Here is a 23,537-nt window from a genome sequence, read left to right as displayed (position 1 = left end):
ACAGACCGTCTGAAGAGAGTTTTATTACCTCTTAATTTTACGCATCACTACAAATACATTCAAATAATAGGACAGCGACGTTCACACTTCCCGTTTAAACGATACAAAAACAAACCGCGACGTCCTTTGTAAATAAAATAAGCGGGACTCATATGAGGCTCTTTGTAAATAAACACCAAACTAAAACATGTCAAGTCAAGTAACTCTCTCATATCGGATTTTATGTTGAACAACCGTCCCTTCCTCTACTATTAACTGAGACAACATTAACCACGCAAAACAACTTATAAATGTTCCCCTTACTCAGTCTTTTGTAATACACATGACGCAGGCACAAGGAAGAAAGTCAAGGGACTGTAACCTTTTGATCCGTACAGCAGATTTTCAGTCGTATTTGTCTGACTAAAGATCCTCCCCTCCCCTAAACCTTCTTTGGAAGAAAAACAGGATTTCTAGGCATAATATTTAAAAAGATAGAACTATGGCTGCATACATCGTCATCTCTTAAGTGCTTCGTTTCCTCTGAATAAAACTGTGCAAGGAAAGACCTCCTCCATCTGCAGAGACAAACATATTTTCAAGTGAGCCCCTAAAGACAAAACCTCAGAGGTTAGTTCCTGTCTATGTAGGTTTCATAACTTAGATTAGCTTTGACTTGTTTTGTAGGTTTCATAAAGGGGGGGTTGAGCTCAACCCCAAAGTCTCCTAAGATGTTTATACAACCGGAGGAGCAGCTTTAACTGGTGCAAAAGTAACCTGAATATTTATACAACCTTTTTTTTTTCCCTCGCTATTTTTATATCTGTAGGCACCGTAAAACATCACAGTATTGTATGTGGCTCTTACTCCTCCAACAATGCAAAGCTTCCTATATTTCATAATGAAGTATTTTTTTAAGCAGCACAGTTAATTCAGTGAGATCAGGAGTGAGAGTGAGCTGGCCTGAAGAACAGCAGAGGTAAGCACTAAAAATAAAACTTGAGGTGAAGGTGTCTTAGTGTACTCGAGACTTTAAGGAGGCAGGAAATAAAAGTGGTGATTGCTTAAGATAAAAAAACAAAACAAAAAAACCAACAGAGGGTTCGGTTTAATAGTGTGACACAAAACCGAATTGGAATGATGCATCTTTAACATGATTATTATTATTTTTAAATAAAATGAAATAACTGCAGTTTCAAAATAATCTGCATTAAATCTGGTCTTCAACCATCAGTCCAAAACCTTCTCCAAATACATAATTCCTCTTGATTTAACGGTAGACATGTAACATGTAGAGTCATAGGTTATATTTATACGTGTACATCTGTGGGTTAAAGTTTTTTTTGAGATTAAAAAAAAAAAAAAAGTGACATTCTACCAGTCTCTAAACTAGCAAACACCTCTGCTGTGGGGGCAGAGGTCAAGCTTCTTCCTTCTTGTCTTTTTTGCCCTCTCCCTCTCCTTCCCCCGTGTCGCTGACGTCCCGTCGGCGTTTGCGGTTGCGTGCGTTGGCCTTAGACGCTGGAAGCGACTCCATGCCCAAAACCTTGTGAATCTGACGGAAAGCAAGAAGCCGCAGAGCATGCTGGGACCAAGAAAAAACAGGAAAGGTCAGAGATTTGCGGGCTGCATCTAACACTTTGTAGCATTCAGTTCAATTACTGCGACTTTCAACATTTTCCGCATTAGAACCAAAAACTTCAATAGTCTTTTGAGTGTTCAACATGATGTTCAACATTTATGCACAAATAAAACCCTGAAATATGTGATGTGCATTTGTGTTTAGTCCCCTCCACTTGATACCCCTAAATAAAATTCAACCAGCCACCTTTAGAAGTCAACAAATTAGCACAACATTAGATAAAGGGGTAAACCCGTGTAGATGAAGGAACACAGCAGACAGTTTAAAGTAGTTTAACATCCTAACCTGTAAACATCTCACACCGTGTTGTTCTGAAAATGAAACTAACGTTCGGCCATCAACCTGCAGAACGGGCTTACAGTGGCACAATCTAAAAATAGAAAGATTTTAGATTGTTCTTAATTTAATTAATGTGTGTTTTGTAGACACCATGCTTTATATAACACATCCAGCCCTGCCGCTCGCTTAAACTGACAGCCAGGGCAGGAAGATAATAATCAAAGAACCAGCCAAGAGCTATATTGGAAACTCTAGAAGAGCTGCAGAGATCCACAGTTTAGGCTGGAGAATCTGTCGACAGAACAACTATTAGTGATGTACTCTACAAATCTTTATTGTAGAAGAGTGGCAAGAAGCCTCTCCTGTCTGGTTTGCTGTTTGCCATGATCCACGTAGGAGACAGGAAACCAGTGGAACAAGGAGCTTTAGTCACATGAGACCAAATTCAACTTTTTTTCTGTGCAATGGAAAACTAACACTGAACGTCTCGCATCTAACTGAACATAGCACCCTCATGGTAACACGTGGCATTAACACTGTCATGAGGTGGCTTTTCTTCAGAGAGGAGAGGAAAGCTGGTCAGAGTTGATGGAAAAAAAAAAAACAACAACTGTCAAGTTTGCAAATGACTTAAGACCAGAGCGCAGGACTTTCATTAGATCAATATCTAAATAATGTTATCTATATTGTTGGATTAGAATTAATCCCAATCCAGACCTAAATCCACTAAAGAAATCTGTGCTAAAAACTGTTTTGTCAAGTAGATGGAGACGAGAAAAAAAAATAAAAAATCAACCTGCAGATGTGAAAAGCTGTTAATATCCAAAAGCATTTGTGTTGCAAAGAATTAACTCAAACAAAGGCTGAATACAAAACATACACCATACTTTTTAAATTTTGTTCGTTAAAAAAAATAATACATTGTTTCCTTCCATTTCACAATTATTAATTACTTACTTTGTGTCATTCTGTCACATAAAATCCCATTTAACTAACTGAAATTTGTTGTTTTTAACATGATAAACAGCATAAAAAGTTGACCTGACATAATTGCTTTCGCAGTTATGCAGGTAAGTACCTGTGTGCTGGCAGTTATATCCTCCCGGGCTTGAAGCTTCATGCTCTCCAACACATCTGTTGGCTCCTTCTCACAGGGGTCCATCAGGCCGGGGCCGTCTGTATGACGAGAGAGAACGGTAACAACAGAACCACTTCGCAGCCAAGTTCAGTTGCGTTTGCTGCGTCACTGTGGAGCAAAAACAGTTCCCATAATAAAGTTTTTCATTCTGGTTGTGCCAATTTGTGACCTGGAAGCAGGATGCCTGTGGAGATGCACTCCAGGACCCGGCGCATGGCCTCCCCGGGGCTGAGCGGGCCTGAAGCGCTGCTGATCACCTTCTCCACCAGCAGCTCCATGGCCTGACAGGAGAAAGGTGAACAAACTCTAGTTTATGTTTGCGCAGTCCTTCTAAAACCACTAAATCTGAACCTTTTCATGTTTGGTTGAAACCTATTATTCCTGCAATGATGATATTCATTTTATTTTATAACTCCCAGAGCACTGAGCAGCACTTACCCAGCTGGGCAGCTTCCCCCAGGTGGGAACACGCTGACATAAATCTCTCAGCACCCGAATGACAATCACACAGGACTGCAATCCATTTGCACGAGCCTTTAAAGAAAAGGAGAAAGCCTCGTCAAAAGGGAGCATTTATTTCTGAGAATATGGACTTCTGTTGTGTCAACAATACAATGTAAGCACACAAAATATTACATAAATTTGATTTACTTTGAACAAAGTTTTCAACATAAGAATCAGCCATTTGCATACATTGTCTTGACAATAAAACATACTGCATTCGATCTTACATAGAAAACAATTGTATCCTATATTTTACCGTTTCTATATATCCTTCAGCTTCCATATAACTATTGCACTTTAACACTTATCTGTACAATAGAAACATTTCTTACAGTACACCTAAGAATAAAAGAGCATATTTGTAACATTAACAAAAGGATTTTCCCCCTAAACTTTACCTGAAACCATTTGGCATGTCGGAGGGAAGCCAGGTTGTCCAAACATTTCTTCCTGTTTAAAACATCCGGAGGATCTTTCTCTGACAGATCTGTTGAAAATAAAAAGCAAGCAGTTTTACTTGACATCTTGCAGACTTCACATGATGACAGAAGTATATAGCTCAAGTTCTTACTGTGTTTGATCGAGAATATGAATATATCTCATAGTTCATGCAAGTATGATAATAATAATTAAAAAAAAACCTTAGATTCAGCAGTCAGATAATCTGTTTTAGTCAGTATTCAAGAGGATACAAAACAGGCATCAATAAAATTAGAAACAAAATCAGTCTGGAAGACAGTTTCTAAATAAGACAAGAAGTAAGAAAAAAATACAAATGAGTTTTCAGGAATGACAACAGAAACAAGAAATCTCACATTCAGAGAAAAGAGGCCATGTTTGAATCCTGTCTCCACCTTTTACACAAGTACAGTTTGGTTTGGTTTGTCAAAAACATACACGACTTATGAAATGAAATACATTTCATTCAAAAGTTTTGGTTGATGTCCAACAGCTTGAAAACCAAAGCAAACAGTGTTATTAATTGTATTATTTGTGACATTCAATAGTGGTAAATAAAACTGTCTGCTCTGACAAACAAAAAGAGGAAAAAAAATTAGACATTAAAGACAGTTCCTATTTTCCAACATGAGCACTGATCAGCCACAACCTTTAAAACAAATGCAACCAGGATTATTTAAAAGTGAAGACAAAGTTCGGCAAAAAAAAAAGAAAAGCTGTGGTCTTGACATAGCACTCAGCCACCTTTCCCTTTATCACAGCAATGTGTGCAACTACATGAGTAAAACTATAACGACCAAAAGGTTACTGGTCCTGCTCTGTATTTTCCCCACCTAAACGATTCAAATGATCAGATGCTTTCCTGGACTCCAGAAAAGCCCCAGAGTTTTGTTTTAAAGGCTGGAAGGAACAAAAACAGTGACAGGAGTTTGCTTTGTGGTCGATCAGTACATTTCCTTCTCCTTTCTCTTTTAGCCTGAGATCAAAATATTATATTTTTGCAGTTTTTACACAGGAAAATAAAAATTGAGTCGTTATTCTCCCAAATTTAAACTCACATCTACTTGCTCCTCAAATAGAAAACATGATAATTTATGTAAAATGTCTCCAAGCTGTTGAAACAGAGTTTATTCTCATGTATGTAATTTTTTCCATTCTGAGCGTGGTAGACTTCTTGTTTTTGTTTCTCTTCCCAACAAGCCCACAAACTACAGAAGAACAAAAATCTACTTTGAAACAACAAGTGTGAACAAAACTCAAACATGTAGAGTCTGCCTGCAAACGTATTCTAACAAATCACAAGCAACCAGATAAAAATAAGACTGATGAAAACTATAACAGGTGTGATGACAAAATTAGCAAGAAATAATCCAGAACCTGTTAAGAGAAAAACATGGTTCAACCGTGTAGACCGTCAATGCAGCTGGTCATCTAAATGTGAAGCTTTTGTTTGTAAAAGTAAATGTGGTTAGTGATGTCTACACTAGTCAGCCATGGGGTTTCCACATTTCCAAGTTAATGAGACTGTAGTTTAATAGTCTTACATGGAAAAACAAACAAAAAAATAAAAATCTGTTTTGAAGCCTACACTATCATACCACTTAGAATCAAAAATCCACATTCATTACAATTTTCAAAGGTTTAATTTAGGAGCGCTACAGACGCTCTGATGACAGTTGAAGTTTTTATTATTCTTTATAAAAAAATTTTTTTTTTTTTTAAAAAGCCCTAAAAATGGGTCAACTTGATTTATCAACATTTATTCTTAGTGGTATGTGCATCAGTGTCATCTTCACATGACTTTGGCCTGCTAGAGTCTGCTGATACAGAATGAAAGCACTAACCCAAATAAAATACAAGACTGGCTGAAAACACCTGCACCATATTTTCAAAAATGATTTTAATAATAATAATAATTAAAAAAAAAAAACACAATATACTGAAATAATTGCAGTTACTAGAGCAGGAAAAGCAGTGGTTGCAGCACAATGATTCTGGTCTTTTTCTCTTCACTGTTAATGGGAACAAGCATAATGTTATGGTTTATTTAAGTTCCTCTAACAGGAGGTGGGATCAAATTCCAGAGAGAGCAGAACTTCCTCTGGCTGCAAGAGCAGAGTGTCTCTCTGCCCACACATTCCTTACTTCATCAGCTCTTTATTGGTTTCTAACATATTGTTTTTGTTTGTTTACAAGGCAGAGTTTTCCATTTTGAAAGTCATGGAGTGGAAACTGAAAGAGAGCCACTTACAACTGGTGTTAAGCTGATACTTTTTTTACCCAATTAAAGCTGGATTTCCAAGAGGCTGGAGGCAGGTATGTCAAGCAGCAGACTGCAGGCCAGCGCAACCAATCAACTATGCAGCTGATTAAATAGCTAATCAGTTTTTTTCAGACTCTCAATATATAAAGAACACAACACAAAATTATATTGTGTAATTAGCACATTTGTTATGATTTAAAAAAAAAAAAACTGTGACCGAGGTAAAATTAAATTGACTTTTTTTTATAACTGTAAAATCTCCTACAATCCTTTATATGAGTACAGTGGACCACTGTCTATTTGCACTTCAGTATTTGCAAATTTACACTAAACTATTTTCATAGTTAGTGTTTGAACTATGAAAATAGGCAGTTATAGAGGGGCTCTTACGTATTCGTAGATTTTAGCCATTTGTGGTCTTTCATCTCCATGAATATCGGGGCTCCACTGTATATGAAGCAGTGACAGGGTTCGCTTGCTCTCGTTATATGTCCATGTATCAAAACAGAAGTTACAAATAAATGTCCGAAACATCATCATTATTCAACAATTTATTGTCATTCAAGCAGCAGGAGAGAAATATTTGCTGCTCTTTCCATTTCAAATTGTTTAACGTCAATCGTATGACATACTTTAGGTTGTAGAGGAGTATTTTGAAATATGTACATATCGCTAACAAGCAGTTGTGGTAGGAAAGCAGACAAACATGAACACAAGTCTTTTCAGTGTTTGTTTTGGTGTCCTCCCATCTGCCTATACAAAAATATGTAAGCCTAAGGGGAAACTGTCAGAACAGAGTCACTTTCAGTTATTAAAATCAGATCATTGTGATGCAGGAAAAGAACACTCCAGTACCTCAACATAGATAATGCCTCAAGATGATGCAGGAATGACAGACTTACCATTTACTTCAATGTAAACCTTCTACATATGAATGGTGGTGTTTATAAACAGAAAGTCTACTGGAAAGATGTTCATCCCTGGGCATTATCAGAACAATGACTGTCATCTAAGATGAGGTTCTGGAAATCCTGCATGAGTATGCATTCATGAAATAAAGACACACCCTGTTGGCACAGAAAGGTCGGAGAGCCCGGCTTTTGATTCCCATTAGAAAATAAATGGTCTACTAGTGTAACTGTATAAAAAAAAAAAAAGAAAAAAAAAAAAAGGGCAGATAAAAAAAAGTGGGACAAATAAAAAGGTGATTAAATTGTTGAAGGTTAAAAGAAATCTTAAATTTGGGCTTTGTAAAAATCCCAACATTACTTAATTCTGTGGATTACATTTAGATCCCTAGACGGTGGAGTAAGAGGGAAAATATGGGTATATTAGGTGTATTACAGATGTGTACTACACATTTGGTTGCTTGGTACTGAAAGCTTTGGCTTCTCTAACCTTTCTCGGCCGCTTTTCCTTCTGCCTGCTTGTCCTTCTCAGCAGCAGTGTCCTCCCTCATCAGCGGCGAGGTGAGAGAAATGGTCACCTGCATTTTGGGCTCCTGGCTTGAACATATCACGATGTTCGCCTCGTCGGGATGAGCCTGCACCTCATACTGATCTTCAGAAAATGTCTGCCGGTTAAAAGGACACTTGGATTACTCACTACAGAGGAGGAAGGGTGTAGGGGTAAAAATAGCCTTGTTTGGTTAAGTTATGAGGTAATACTGCTGTGTTTGTAGCCTCTGTTAAAGGCCATTGGGATTGAGTCTCCTCATATAAGGGTCACTATGAGTGATTTCTCTGATGGGTCATGAAAAATGTATTTAAAGATGCAAAATTTTGAAAAATAAACTGGGAGGATAATGCAACAAGTCTCATCTCACTCTGTAGGATTCAGGTGTCATAACCAGGCAGTAAATCTAAAGATCAGTGGAAAGCTCCTTTAATAAAACATTCATACTGCCACAGCAGGAGGGAAAATAGTAAGCATCACATGATAATGTATAAAGTTGTCTCGTAGCCTTACACAAAAAAACACATTTGAGTTAAATATAACAAAACAGTTGTGGAAGCATTTCTCCCAGAGCTCGAGTCCCCAGATGATGTCACATGAAGAGAGTCTAGACTAAAAGCAACGAACTGAAAACAGGCCCAGTGTCACTTTAAGGTTTTGCGGTACAACACTATTCTAGCAGGATTAAAATGTGGAAATAGAATTAAAGCCAGGAGCAAACCAAGAGTTTTCTTGAATGTTTTTATGTTTTGTCATTACAATTCACCAACAAAAGCCAATCTTCTCTAGAGTCTTTAGCAGCTTTGCACATCAACAGATTAAAATTCATGGCCGTTTTTCTTTGAAAAACACCAGATTGGAAGGAGATCCTCTGTGACCAATTTTCAAGTTTTGACAACTTCTCAGTTGGATTTTGGTCTGAACTTTGACTAGGCCATTATAAAATAAATGTGCTTTGCTCTAAATTATGCCGTTGCAGCTATAAATAAAATATGGAAAACATGAAATAAGGAAAAATGAAGCATTGTAAATGCTACTGTCCACTGTGTTGAGGTAAAGTTTTGACTGACTGAACTTTTAGGTAATATTTCAAAAGCGTGCACCTTTTTTGAGGATAAACTATTATTTATGTCTGAGCCAACTTGAAAAATCTAGTTCAATACTTTTCCTAAGGTAATACATACAGCAATGATATTTTACCTGTTTCACAACTACCTCTCTTTCAGCAAAGTCTGTAGATGACAAGAAATAATGTTGCTTCCTCTTTAAGTAATGAACTAATGACACAACTTTAAAACTTCCTTTGAATAATATCCTTATTGTTCTTTTTTTCCATCTCTCAAGATCATATAAAAGAGGAAGTACCTCACCCAAAAAGCCCAGAAAATACATATTTGGAGTATAAAACCCATCTTTCAAATGCTTAACTGAGCACTCACCAATAGTTCCTTTGGCAGCTGCTTGGCGATGCTCTTCAGTAATGAGACGGTGGGTTTCTTAGCTGTTAGTAGTATGAGCTCCACATTCCTGTCCCCACGAAGCAGCAGGCCTTTGGCTAGGATCCCCACTCTCATCACACCTTTTAGCATCCGGGCCGGGTTCTCAGCACTGACAAGAAAAACGGCACATAAAGGTTCAAGGCTCAACTTGAAACATATTTCCAAATGTCCACAGACTCAAAACAGGGCACTAAAATTAAAGAAGCAAATGAAATATTGTCTGCTTGTTGGACTTTTAAATATGACGTACTGACTTTATTTGATGAATGGGGATGTGAACTCTTCAGTTAGAGCAATCATGACTTGGGCTATCTTCTTTAACCACAGGTATTGCTGAAACTGTGCAGACCAATACACCACAAAAAGTGTATCTAGATACCGTGACCTCCCCACTCTGAGTTCATTGCTACTAATGATGCACAATAAGCAACAGCCAGCCACAAAGAGTAATGTTACCTTTGCTCTACTACAAGTAGACCAACATCTTGTAACGTCTTGATGTAAAACATGTTGCCTCTAAAAGTAAATAGGACTTAAAGCAAATGACGAATCAATCAAAACTTTTCCTGCTTTTGAAAAATAAAAAGCTTTTATGAGTTTTCTGTATTTTTCTCTGAAATGATAATGATAAATTGTCACAAACAATATAAATCTATTTGTCAAAAAGGTTAAAATATAAAATCAAAGTTGTTTGATTCATTCAAACAATTTTAGGCTTTATTGATTATTTTTCATATTTTCTAGGTTTAATTTTAACATTTTGATGTCCGATGCAGCACATTCCAGGGTTGTGATATCTAAGCATGAGAACGCTTATGTTAGAAAACCTAATGTCACTTTAGACATTGTCATTTTACTCAAAGCACTGCGATAAAAAGAGGGCTCTCCACTTGCCTTGTAGCCTCTCCCTCAGCAGCAGTAGAGGGGATGGCTGGTTCTTCCTTGTCGAGCAGAGAGTCTGACACCAGTTTCAGAGCTCGTTCAGAATGAGAGACGATCCTCTGAACAGCTTGAAGCTCCTCTTCCACCGGGTAAATAGTCGAATGCTTGGCCATGATGTGACGATCATCAGCAGAATCAGGGCGCCGGACACAATTCTTAAAGCAGAGACACACTCATGGTCAATGCCAATATTCTTTAAATCGCCTGTTAACAAACAACTCCTTGATGTCCCAAAATATGTTTTATTCATGGTAATATTCTCAGTTTTGTTTTCATTTAGGCTCAGGATTTATTTCAATTAATGATTTTTTTTTTTTTTTTTGTCTTTAGGACAATCTAGAGAGGCAGTTTTTTATTTATAGAATAAGGAAGATTTTAATTTCATCCACAAGAGAATAAAAAGTAATATCCTGCTTATCAAAGACTAAATAAAAAAATAAAAAAAGATGAAACACACAAACAGGGCTCATCATAGAACCCTGAGGGACACCATATTGGATTGCTGCAGAATAATACTGTCCAAGACCGACAGAAAAAGTCCACAGGATAAGAGTAGAACAATTTAAGAGCAGTGTCTCCACACAGTTCAAGATACGGTGGAGGCACTGATGGTGGACAGGTCTAAAACTGATAAGGCAGCATTATCGTCAGGGTCAGAAGGTCGAAGTAGATCATTAAAATCTTTAATCTCTTGCTTCAATGATGACAACTCTTCAACTATGAAGAGTGATAAAATAAATTATTAAAGTGTAATCTTATTAAACATGAGGTAAGTGTTACATTTTTCTTTACAGCAGTCCACCATACACACCAAATGAAGAACAAGACTCTCACCAGTAGAGGGGGCACTGGCATGCCAGGGCGACTCATGAGAGGCGGAGGAGGTGGAGGAGGCATCCTGCGCCTCTGCTCCCCCCAGTACATCTGCTCCTCCTCCATCCTTCTCCAGTACATGTCCTCCTCATACCGTCTGCATGAAAGAGGTACAATTTACCCACTCACTAATGTAAATAAAATCAACTTTAAAAAATATTCTGTGTTGTAAAATATTTTCTTCTGAACTACTCTCTAGAAAACTAGTAAAAAAAAAGTTTGATAAACAAGGAAAACCATGTGAGTGAGAGGCATCACACGCAGTCTATTCATGTGAGTCTTACTGTCAAGTGCTCAACTTCACCCACTTCCCTTTTACTGCCGTTACCAACGTGGATGCAAGTTACTCATTCTGGCTTTTTTAGTCACTTCTGTAGCAACAATAACATCTTTCAAAACTGACGTCAAAATGGGAAGAAGTTTAGGCCTGTGACAAAGAGTCAAGCCAGACCTCATCTCCATGTGCCAGCGCTGCTCATCCTCTCTCTGTCTCTTCAGCACAGCCTTCTGCTTCTGCTTCTTCATCTTGCTCTCTTGAAGCTTTCTGGCCCGATTGCTCGGCTTGATCTCCACAGGAAGCTCTGGGTTCACTTTTTTCTGCAGAAAAGTAGAAGTTGGCAGAGCAAATGAAGACAGATGCAGGTTTTTCTATTGCCAGGACTCATATTTAAATTTACAGAGCACAATTGTTATATTAGGTTGATAATGTTTATGCTACATTGCCCCTAAGACTTCTTCCTCATTTCTTCTTTAATCTGACATGAGAGTTAAGTTGCTTTCTTTCATTTGAAGAGTGCAGAAGAAGGTTGGAGCAACAGCTTCTTATTTCCTCTGCTTTATTTAAGTGGTGTTGGAGACGTTTCAGGATGATTATCATTGTTTCTCACATTAAAAATTTAAGGTCCATTTACAATTCTAGGCTCATTTTTCTTTATTTTCCCTTCAGTTTATTTTGACATTTGAGTACAAAAACCTAACATAGTTACATATTTTTGAATGTTCATCTCAATAAATCTTTAAACTGTATTGAAAATTGTGCCTCACTTCTAAGTTGTACCTTATTTAATAATGTAGCAGAGTGAATGTGAAACAGGAAGCTTTTAAAATAGATGTTCAGTTATCAGCAGACCAAATACTGTCAACCTGAAAAACTGATTCTACTTAAACATCCCACAAAGAAACAACCTGCAGAAACCACCTTGAACCAAGAACCACAGTTCAAACTAAGATTTACAATAAAATGGGTCAAAGCATCATGATGCTTTCTGAAAGTAAAGTGGGCAACTTCAGAGGAAGTAGAAACACAAGCAGCTCAGGAGATTTAAATTATGACTTGATCACAGGAAACACAAGACTAAACCAAATCATGCAAACATCCAGGCATTTTGTGGGCAGCCACCAATAATTACAACTCTTTGAAAAAACTTGTGTAACATAAGTTAAAAGTATTTCTTAAATGTATTTCTTTCAACTCAGTTAAACGTTCTGTACACTGTTTTTCACCAAAAAATATATACTTTCAGTTACAGCACCGTAGTATCTGAAAGGGTCAATCAAACAGGAAGCAGCTTACTTTGTATTGCAGTCTGTGCCTCCGTCCCTTTAGGTGCATGTCTTTAGCATTGGGGTCATTGAAGCTGCACTCACAGAGTTTACAGTGAAATCGAATCACCTTTCCATCCTCGTTGCGTACCTGAAAGCACAAGACTCCAGTGAACAACATAAATAAATCATATTTTAATTCTATAGCTGTACATTTTAAAGCATATTTCAAAAACTATTTGTCCTGAAAGTGTTAATGCTTTAAAAAAAAAAAAAAAAAAAAAAAGAACAGCAGCACATAATAAACTACACCAAATTTTAGTTTGAAAACAAAGCACTTTGTAGAATAACAACAACCCCAAAGTATTTATCATAGTTGAGATCTCATCAGTCCCTTACATCATTCTGAAAGAATGTTGGTCTTTTTTCTTTAAAGAAGACATTGTTCATGTGTAGCTCTGTCACAGCATTGCAACACATTCCTTCTTATCCTTTTCAGCCAATATGCCTGGCCATAAAGCGAAGGTCAAAACAGGAAAAGACATTCATAATAAAATGTTCTACTTTACGTGAAGGTACATATGTTGTTACATTTCTAGCAACCGTCAAAGGGTTGTTTTTTCCACTGGTGATGAAGTCGATACCCACAAGGGTCTAAAAATACACATATGACTGATTCTGCAAACATTCTGCAACTTTGATTACTTTGAGTAAATATCTGCTATGTTCACTAACACTGAAACTCAAGCAAAACCCTCTAAACTCCTCTCCATTTTGTTCACATATAATTTCAAAATGTAATGACAAGCCTCATCTATTGTTTATATTTCTCTACAATATTAAGTTTTGTAGTACAGATTTACTTGCTCAATGGATGCAAAACTGCTTCAATATAAATTGTTTGTTACAATGTACATCATTTTTGTAAAGATGTATATAAAGCCTTAAAATAATTTTAGATTCTATTGCAATAACTTAATGATACAATGAAATGAAGCAAATCAATCTATGGAAGATATGCACTAATCTTAATCAACTGGGAAATGACAGCTCATATGATATTGTCCAGATCCACAGACAGAACAATAATTAAAAAGTTTTAACTGGGACAAACAAGAATGGACTGGTTTTCTATACAGCCACCAAACACACACTGATGGTACAAACCAAACACACACTGATGGTACAGGAAGTAAAAAAAAAATCTCAACATTTCACTGTTAGCACCAATTGTTCAAACTATTTAAAATTTTCTGAACACATATTTACAAGGGTCTCCAATAATGTGGAGAGTGCAGCTTTACTTTATTATTATTTCAATAAATAGTGTCTAATTTCACAATGAGACATCAGCAATTGTTGTAAAAGCCACCAGGAGTCAAACATAGCATAGTGCTCTTACGGGGATGTGATCATTAATATTTTCCTCTTACCTCCTCCACATAGTCATGCCCCACAGGCTGGATGTCTCCCTGGCCTCCAGCCTGGTCAGATCGCTCATCTTCAGTCTGTGGCTCCATCTTCTGGACTGACAGCTGAACTGGTTCCTCCTTAGTCACCACAGTCATCACAGGTGCTGCTGCAGGAGAGCTGGCCGGCTTGTTTGCTGTGAAGAGAACCCAATGTTTTAAAGAGCTCCCTGACAGACACTGTATCACTACATATTAGGGCTGTGTAATAATATCAATTTTGCAATATACATCGGTATTTCTTTCCTAGAAAAAAAATCGATATTCATCCGCAAGTATCGTAACATCCAACTGTCACCTTGCTCACTCACTGCTTGGTTTGCCGGGAGAGTGATTAGGTCATCAGTGATTCCTTCAAATGTTAAGTGTCAAGGTTAAAAAGGTATTATTTACTTTACAAATGCATGTAAGCTACAGTTTGTACTGTTTTAATTAAAAGAAACATGTTTTCTCACAACTTCTTTAATTCATTTTGTCCAGCTGTCGACTTTAAGTCTGTGTCCATGTCCAACCACAGCCAGGTATTGCGTAGTTGGTGCTTTTAATCAGTTTTCAGTTAAATTAATTCAATCCAACTCTATAACAGTCACAAAATGTCACCAAAATCACTCTGTCCCTCTAAAATCTTTCAGAAAACCACAAAAGTGTATTAAATTGTATTGTTTGCTGAATATCGCAATATATATTGCATCGTGAGCAGAACATTGTGTATCGTATCATATCGTGAGATTATTGTATCACTACAGCCCTAATACATATTATATTAATAATAACAAAGTGGGTGGGCTCATTATTTACAAAATCTCGTGTGTCTGCAACACTACAGTAAACAATTTTTTAAAAACTATGAAAATGATGTACAGAAAAGCAGAACTATGAAACAGTGTGTAATGTTGAGATAAACAGTTTCATTTTATCATTGATTTAAATCAAACTTACAAGTGAGAGTTATTTTGGTGGGAGCTGGTTTCTTGATTGGTGGGGCTGTTTTGGCCGTGGTGGTCACAGCCAGCTGTTTGCGTGTTACAACCGGGGTTGAAACGGTCGAAACCGAGGCAGACACTGAGGTGGATGCTGCAAGTTTCCCACTTGTGGTGTTTGTCGTAACTGGGGCAGAATTCACCAAAACCGGTTCAGTAGAGGGGATAGGTTTGCCAAGCTTGGTGTGAAGTTTTACCACCTTTGCATGAATGACAAAGAAACAGAGGAATATTTGAAAATGTCAATTTGAAAGACCTAAAATGACACAAATCACAAGAGGACACATGGCAGCTTCCAGGACCCTCAGAGATATAACTTATTAGGAGGTTGCAGATAGACATAACTAACCTTCTGGTGTTTGGCTCCCCGGATATGAGCGGCATAAGCGTCTACCCCAGTGCACGATACATCGCACAGTTCACAACGTAACTGGGTCTGGACCCCTCTGGGTCCGTTGGTGGTCCCACTCTGCCCCCCTGCCTTCAGGGCTGCTTCCTTTTTTTTATGTTTCTGACCCTCGTTGTGTTCCCGGTACGTCTAAACATGGGGGGGGAGCATCACTTCAATCAGATAAAAAGCCATCATATTTGTATCCTAGCTTTGATCAGCAGCAATCTGCAGCGCTATAAAACAGCTAAAATCTCAAACATTTCACTACAAAACAGACTTTTACATATTTCATCTCTGCCTACCTGAGGGCCTGCACAACTGATCTTGCAAATGTCACAGTAATGAAGCTGAGACTGCTTAGGGGGCCCCTTGGGCCGCTGCAGCTTGTTCTGGTGGAAGGCCGGCTTTTTGTAGGAGTTGACGGTCGGAGTCGTCACCATGTTGCTCCCTGAGGTACTCCAAGAGGAACTTGTCAGCTGTTTTGGTGGTGGCTGGATAGTAGGCTGGGGTTGTTGCGGCTGCTGCGGTGGAGGCTGGGGTTGGGACAGAGTTTGCTGAGCTGGCTGGTAATAGGAGGGGGTGGATGCAGAGGTGTAGCCAATGGAATCGTAACTGGAGTAGCTGATGCCTAAGGGGGAGAGGATAAAGAAGACACTGAGGACTTACAAAGAAATGAAAGCAAGCAGAATGAGGGTCATCATGAACAATTAGCTGTTGCGAAAAGGAAAACAAAACAAGATGTCCTTTAATTTCACAGCAGCAGACAGCTTTAAGATATCTACAACAAACATGTAGTCGGAAAATTAGTTTCCTCTTTTAACTTCTGACAAGTTTGTGTTTGAGTGGGCTTTGAAGAATATCAACTAGAAGGATATTCTTCTTATTTATAAGGAGGATACGTTCAACTATTGGGCAGTGAGTGTAGATTCAGCATCAGTTTTCCCTGCAGCTGCATTAAATTTCTGATGAATTCAATCTTCCTTTTGAACTGACTGTATTTCAAGAATAGATGTAGCTCTTTTTATCCTTTTTTGATTGCACTATAAAATCATTGAACAGATTATAACGTTGCAATAGTTTGCTCATTACAATGCATTATTAAATAAATATTGGCTTTTGGTAAATAAGAAAAAATCTGAATCTTCAGTGCAAAAATTGACAAAAAAAAAGTTATATCTGTTTTCTCTCACCTGAGTAGGAGGTAGCGGAAACGGTGGAGCTGAATGAGGAGCCCGGTGTGTATGATGAAATGGGTGTTGGAGGCTGTTGGACGCTAGTCGACACTGGGTAGATGTTGTAGCTGGTTGACACAGCACTGGAGGGAACCAGAGGTTTGAGGGCGGTCACCTGCCTCTGGGGCAGAGGAGGCTGGCTGTATGCAGTGGAGGGAGCTGGGCTGTAGGCGCTCTTCACTCCTACCGAGACTGAAACAAAGCAACAAGATGAAGAACGAGCCAGTGTGAAAGAAGGGTTGTGTCATGCAGGAAGCCCAATTTCAACATTAAAATATATAAAACAAAATTTTTCTTACCAGTCTGGTAATAGTTATCTGTGTGCGTCCTCTGAGCTGACGCTACACTCGTCTGGTAATACTGCTTGTTGTCATAAGTCGTTACTGCAGCAGGACGCACGTAGCTGTAGTTCTCCTGCTGCTGTTAAAAAAATTTAAGAAACACTAAAACGCATACAATTTGTATCCATTTTTAATAAAACACAAAACATTCAGGATGAAAGTTACAGCAAACTGTGTTAAAAAGTTTTAAATTACATTATGTGCAACAAAAGAAGCAGAGCTAGTAAATAAAAGAAAATTGTAACATGTAATTCAAAAGAGAGAAGCAAAAATGATAACAGAAGTGAAGGGAAACTGACCATGTCTGAATATACCTGGTACGTCTGTGGGGTGGTGGTGGGCTGTGGAGGATCGGGCTGCCTGTAGGTGTAGTCTGGAGGTGCCTGGTGGCTCTGGTAGGCAGGGTATGGGGAAGAGGCCACTGGCCTGGCTGCCTGGACCGGAGCTGGAGAATAGGAGGCAGTCACTGCATGGGCCACTGCTGGAGCCTGCTGGACACTGTAGCTGGCTGTAGAGGGATGGGAGTAAGCCGTGGGAGGCTGGGTACTAATCAAAGGAAGAAAAAAAAAAAGCAAAGAACTGGGTCAACTTTAACATCAGCACAATAGTTAGTAATTGGCTAAAAGTTCAGCTTTTTTCACAAAATAAGACCAGGTGACATGCTGCTTCTAAATATTGTGTACCGTAGATCATGTACCGGTACACAATCTCTGATCCTGGCTCAATATGGATCACAAAGAAAGCCAAAACCTTTTTAATCAACCACTTCAAAGGTCATTCTTATATTTGAAGGGATCATTTTATGAACTTCTAACTTTGAAAATACTAGCAGTACCTCCATTAGCTTTTTGACAGTTTGACTACTAAAATGAAAAACAATGACCAGATTCCAACTTTGTAGATATCTCTAAGGCAGTGTTTCCCAACCCTGGTCCTCGAGGCACACTGCCCTGCATGTTTTAGGTGTTACCTTGCTTTAGCACAGGTGACTTCAATTGACAAGTGTTTGCTAAACTGCAATCAGCTGAATTAAAGCAGAGAAATATCTAAAACATGCAGGGCAGTGTGCCTCGAGGACCAGGGTTGGGAAACACTGCTCTAAGGCTATTGTCTTTAATTTTCATCATAAGTTTGCAAAAAAGACACAATAACAAATACTCATTTGACATAATACATTGATATCTGTTGTTAAAAAAAACTTGGTAATCAGAACCCTTTTGTTTTGTTTTTTTGGCTGGAATGAGAAAATCAAAAATTTCAATGTCCAGTTATGCATTTAGTGTCCCGGTGAATACAACTGTCTACCATGATCATTATCTGTTTCACAATGAGATACCATCAATGAAAATGTCCTTGTCTTCTTCAGTCAGTCAAAAGACCAACAGCACATTAAACATATTAAAGTTTATCAATAATGTTCTTATCTGATTCAAACTGATAACTTATCTATAAATCTCGTTTTTGCTTTCTTTCATTTCAATGTTAAAAACTGTTTTGTGTCCAGCTTCCCTGCAGGCCCTTCTGGCTTTATCTGATGACTCAAGCCTCTTTCCCAAAACAGTTCAGTAATTCTTTAACAAAGACAAGCCTCAAGCCATAGATCATCTTGCAGATATGGGCCAGTTTTCTGTAAATCCTTCAGGCTCCGGCAGCTCAGTAAATCTTGACTTTAAAAGTCAGACTTTATCAGTGCATCCAGACTCATGCAGGAATTTGATTTGGACCAGGGTGCTTTCATTTTATAAACATAACATGGTCCGGTAGTGCAACTTTTTCTGTGGACATTTAAATTTGTAAATGGTTATTTCAACCTCATGAATTCCTAAATTTTCTGAAAATGTTTTCTTTTTGCATAAGAATATAACCTTACATAGAATCTCCTTGTTAGGATCAATTTTAACTTGATTAAAATATCCAGTTAAAAAAAGCTTCCCATGTACCCTTGAGGAATGCGATAGGCCTGACAAGTAAACAAATATCTGTCTAAAAGTGGAATTATAAATTTAGAGAAGACATCTGCGATGTTGAATGTGTGGCCATGTCTACAGGGATGGGCAATATCACATATTATATTACATATATTGTATCATAAATGGTTCTCTCTCTAAAGTAGAACTAGGCAATATGGACACACAGACACACACAAAAAGCACAATATTTTTACTGCTTTAAGCAATTTTGATCAACTTCATTATATGGTTCCAAATTAGCAGCATAATTTCTTAGCCAACATGTGTTTCAATAAAAACTGATAAAACTAATTTTAATAAAAAATGAATAACTAATGCAATTTATTTGCTTAAGCTCCATAAACTAAACATATTACCTAAAGTGGTAATTGTTATGGATAACAACAAAGTAAAACAATAACAATTACTCAACTACCAATATACTGATGAACTAAACCCATTTGCAATAGGGCAAATATGTTTAGTACAAACATAAAGTAATAACATACAAGTTTACATAAGTTTCAAGCTCTTCTGGGAAAAACTCTTAAAGAAGGGTGACTACTACAAGAAATGCCTGATAGGCCACATGTATTGTCTGATTTAATTCTACAGTGCACCTTTACGGCTGTCATCGACATTCTCTATTCCTTCATAAAATATTTTCATTTCACTGCCCTACTGTAAATTATGAACACATTACCTAAATCAAAACACAAATCATTGTAATAGTAGTTGTTATTCTTCCACTGTTGGTTCACATATAAAGAACAAACTAAAGTTTGAAAATATGATTGAACATTAGAGATGTGCCGATCAGGTTTTTTTCCTGCCAATACCGATACCGATCACCCATGAGGGCCGATCACATAATTATGATCCCGATAATTATGATCGGGATCATAATTATGTGATCCCGATCACATAATAATACTTTTTTTTTTTTATCATAAACACTACCAGTTACATTATGTGGAAAAAGGAACCATGAATTCACCTTAATTTAGACAAAAACTTGTTTTTAATAACTTTTTCCAAGAAGAAAACTAAACAAAACAGGCATTCTGCAAATTGTACTGCTATCGGTAATACTATCTTTAACAGACTGATAACATATGAAGGCTCTGAAGAGGCTAAATAATGCAAAGAGCCAAAATAAAACCTCTCAACATTGCCAAAAAAATTCAAGTATAAAACTTAACATTCAAAGGCAAATACAGGTTCCATTACAATAAACAATCCAGAGTTACTGAATGAAAACTTCCTGATAKCATGGCGGCTAGCTGATTACTGCTAGTTCTGAATGGCTGTTTCTGACTGAGCGGAGTAATTATGCAGAGCAGGGAGGAGATCGATTATTTTTTTAGAGATTATGTCTCATGTTAGGACAGCGAAAGTTTAATACGTATGTAAAATGTATTTTTTTAGGTTAGATGCTGCAGCTTTAAACAGAGGTTCAGTGTGAGAGTCACTACCAGGTGGAGCAGAAGCGGCGCTCCGTCTGTCAAATATTACTACCTGTAGCGCGTAGCAGCGGTTCAACAGCGAGAACAGAACCAGCGTCTTACATCGCAGCTCGAAGACTTAAATTATTTTGCGGGTTATTTGTTTAGCTTTCTGACTGTCATGCTAATCCGGGTGAGTGTTTGTAGCTGTGCGCTGCTTTACCTGCCATCTGATCCTCCATATGTCTTTTTTACTGCAGTGAGCCTCGATGTAGCCAAACTCAGTCAAGTATGGCATTGTTTCTATGTCGTATTAGCTTCGTTGTGTTTTCCGCCGCAACACGCAAACTTCCCCATTCACTCAGTGCGTTATAGTTCCACATCGCTTAAGATTTGTTGCTGCTCGTTTGCGCAGTGTGAAGGAAAGAGGAGACCAGCTGCACAGGCAGGCTGAGAAATGAGATGCAGGTGATCGGTATCGGCAACAAGAGCCAATGATCGCCGATCACCGATCATGCACTTTTTCACGAAAATCGGCCGATTATGATCGGTGACCGATCGATCGGCACACCTCTATTGAACATTATTATTATTGTGCAGTGTTTAGCGGTTGTAGTGCAGTGTTGTGAAGCCTTCTGGGTAATTTTATTCTTAGAGCAATATTTATGCTTACAGTTTGTATGCAGTGATGAATTTACATCCAAAACAACTGTGATAAACTCTTACATGTTTATTCTCATATTTTGAAAATAAGCATCAGCATAAATATTGATAAAATTATAGGCTTATTTTTTGTTTTACCATAGTATGAATCTTTGCAAAACTGTATCACAATAGCCACTGGCATATAAAGGCTTGCAATATTGCATAACTGCAGACGACTGCCTGGATGCAATATGTGGTAGATTTTTATACTTCAACTGCTCTGCACTTGGAATCCGAATAGTTTGCTAAGATATATTTTAATAATAAAGATACTAAAGCTAACAGAGAGTGGCAGGGACATAATGATAATGGAAAACAGAACGGGAAATTAGGAAAATGTGTGTTAAACACAACCATATATTCAGGATGTTCCATAGTTTGCTAAGATATATTTTAATAATAAAGATACTAAAGCTAACAGAGAGTGGCAGGGACATAATGATAATGGAAAACAGAACGGGAAATTAGGAAAATGTGTGTTAAACACAACCATATATTCAGGATGTTCCATAGTTTGCTAAGATATATTTTAATAATAAAGATACTAAAGCTAACAGAGAGTGGCAGGGACATAATGATAATGGAAAACAGAACGGGAAATTAGGAAAATGTGTGTTAAACDCAACCATATATTCAGGATGTTCCACAATGATATTCCAATTGCTTGAACTAGAACACACTCATTGAACTAGTCCAGACAACAAAACCACATACTACAATTGTGAGATATTTATAGTTGCATCTAAAATGATTCATACCCATGAAAAGGTTTTTGGCTTAAAGATATTTAATTTTACTAACAGGTTATCTCTGACTGAAAGTAATATTACTGCTTCAAAGCAGCACAGCCAGAGTCTTTAAAGACTTGGAGCTTAACCAGGTGAGCTTCATAATCAAAATACCAGTCCAAACATGCAAAAAAGCTGGTCAGCAATTATAAGGTTTGATTACTGTAAAGATCTTCCCTCTAATTATTGAGGACATGCATATTTTCAAAGTACCAGTTTTTATGAAAATGTCTGATACACGTTTAAAGACATTGTTAATCCTTTTTACAGGGTTTGTTGTCATACTTTCAGAACTTTTTTGTTGAATCAAAAATTATTTTAAATGTAAATAGGCCAGGATTATGTATTGTTATTGATGGAACGGTATAAATCAAATAACATTTCACCGTACTTTAAAATGTTAAGGAAAATACAATCTTACTTATTTACAGCATTTTTCACAATGGTTGGATTTTCTTTTAAATGAAACTGTATAAAAAAAAATTTTTAAAACACACACACATTCTAAAATAGTTTTATGCATTAAAGATCTAGGTTACTTTTTCCATCCCCTGTAAATTAAAATGTATAGACAAATAAAGCAACCAAAGGTGTATTATTTTTTTGTTTTGTTTTACTGGTATATGTTAGGAGTGTAACATACTCTTTTACATAAATGTATGTAAAGAAACGTCTTGTGTTATGTTAATCATGGGGTAATGCAAACTTTAATGATGCACAGACAGAGCTATAAAGCTATTCTTATTTGCCAAAATTTGTTGGCAGGAATCCAGGCCAGAACAGGAAACCTTCGCAGCACATTGACCGCAGAATGATTATAATTCAATTTATAAGAATACCTGTCAGATTTACAGGATATTTATTAATGACTCAAGTTCACAAAAGTCAGACCTCGCGGCTGTCTCACTAATTAGTTGGTTTTCAGCCTGCCCACAAGAATCCAACTAATTCTGTTCATGCCAAAAACTTTGACTGCTGAGAGAGCTCGGCATTACTGGAGCGGTGTGAGCCTCCATAATCCCAAACACCGGCTAAAAATCTTACCTGCCGCCGCAACCAACTCCATTGTCGAGCCGCACAAAGCCTGCTATGCCTGTCTGTCAGTGTTGTGTCACATTTCAGCATGAAGCAAAACAGCCGAACTGCCTAAAGCTCCTTCTCCACAGAGGATGTCCGCAATGTGGGGTTCATCTAATGTCAAGCTGCAAGTCGGTTAAACGCTGGCCTGCCAATTCAGTTAGCTAACGTTAGCTAACCGTTACCGAACCAGAGGGTCGAGTAGCCCTCTGACGACCCTGTCTCCTCCGATTATCCTCCAGAAACAGATAACCTTGACTTAACTCGAACAATGACAATAATGTATGTGGGGTGAAATACCTGTACTGCGGACTGGCACCATGTGTGAACCCGAAATAGTTGCTTGCAGCCATTTTAGCCGAGCTCCCCGGTACAGTACAGTACCACAGACTGGGACAAACAGCAGCGAAGCGAAGGAACTCAACATCAAGATAGTTTCCCACCCGCTCGGCTCCTGCGAGAACAACGTTCAAATAGGACCTAAAAATGGATATAGCTCTGACATATGCACGGTAAGCACATTACAGAGAAATAAATACAGATAATTTAGAGAAAAACAATTAGCAAGTGGCTTTAAAAGATTGT

At 37.7% G+C, this 23,537-nt stretch overlaps 1 protein-coding gene across 4 annotated transcripts; it reads right to left on the bottom strand.

Moving 5' to 3' along the window:
• Positions 1 to 3: 3 nt before the first annotated feature.
• zfr2 (zinc finger RNA binding protein 2) lies at positions 4 to 23,528 on the bottom strand. Of its 4 annotated transcripts, none has more exons than XM_008407930.2 (19): positions 23,253 to 23,528; positions 17,288 to 17,534; positions 16,947 to 17,067; positions 16,606 to 16,839; positions 15,718 to 16,043; positions 15,374 to 15,562; positions 14,984 to 15,224; positions 14,009 to 14,181; positions 12,607 to 12,726; positions 11,485 to 11,630; positions 10,995 to 11,130; positions 10,113 to 10,315; positions 9,159 to 9,327; positions 7,663 to 7,837; positions 3,941 to 4,029; positions 3,477 to 3,572; positions 3,208 to 3,319; positions 2,979 to 3,076; positions 4 to 1,564 (listed from the first exon to the last, which is right to left on the bottom strand). In XM_008407930.2, exons 1-19 carry the CDS (start codon positions 23,303 to 23,305, stop codon positions 1,400 to 1,402), a joined length of 3,093 nt encoding a protein of 1,030 aa, XP_008406152.1. In that variant the 5' UTR covers positions 23,306 to 23,528; the 3' UTR covers positions 4 to 1,399. The 4 variants fall into 4 exon arrangements, with proteins under 4 accessions (XP_008406152.1, XP_008406153.1, XP_008406154.1 ...); XM_008407931.2 differs by having other exon boundaries at positions 16,947 to 17,064; positions 23,253 to 23,457; XM_008407932.2 differs by having other exon boundaries at positions 17,303 to 17,534; positions 23,253 to 23,457.
• Positions 23,529 to 23,537: the final 9 nt, after the last annotated feature.

The sequence above is a fragment of the Poecilia reticulata genome, linkage group LG4, assembly GCF_000633615.1.
Source record: "Poecilia reticulata strain Guanapo linkage group LG4, Guppy_female_1.0+MT, whole genome shotgun sequence".
Lineage (NCBI taxonomy): Eukaryota > Metazoa > Chordata > Actinopteri > Cyprinodontiformes > Poeciliidae > Poecilia > Poecilia reticulata.
Note: the sequence above shows the minus strand (reverse complement) of the source record. Positions and strands in the feature narration are given on the sequence as shown.

What these genes read in the sequence shown, in the direction of transcription:
- zfr2 (XM_008407930.2), bottom strand. Translation starts at nt 23,305, where the DNA reads ATGGCTGCAAGCAACTATTTCGGGTTCACACATGGTGCCAGTCCGCAG. An exon ending in AGATAACTATTACCAGACTG is followed by an intron (nt 16,840 to 16,946) that starts GTAAGAAAAATT and finishes GCTTTGTTTCAG; the next exon opens with TCTCGGTAGGAGTGAAGAGC. An exon ending in GCTGAGGGAGAGGCTACAAG is followed by an intron (nt 9,328 to 10,112) that starts GCAAGTGGAGAG and finishes TTTTCTTGTCAG; the next exon opens with TGCTGAGAACCCGGCCCGGA.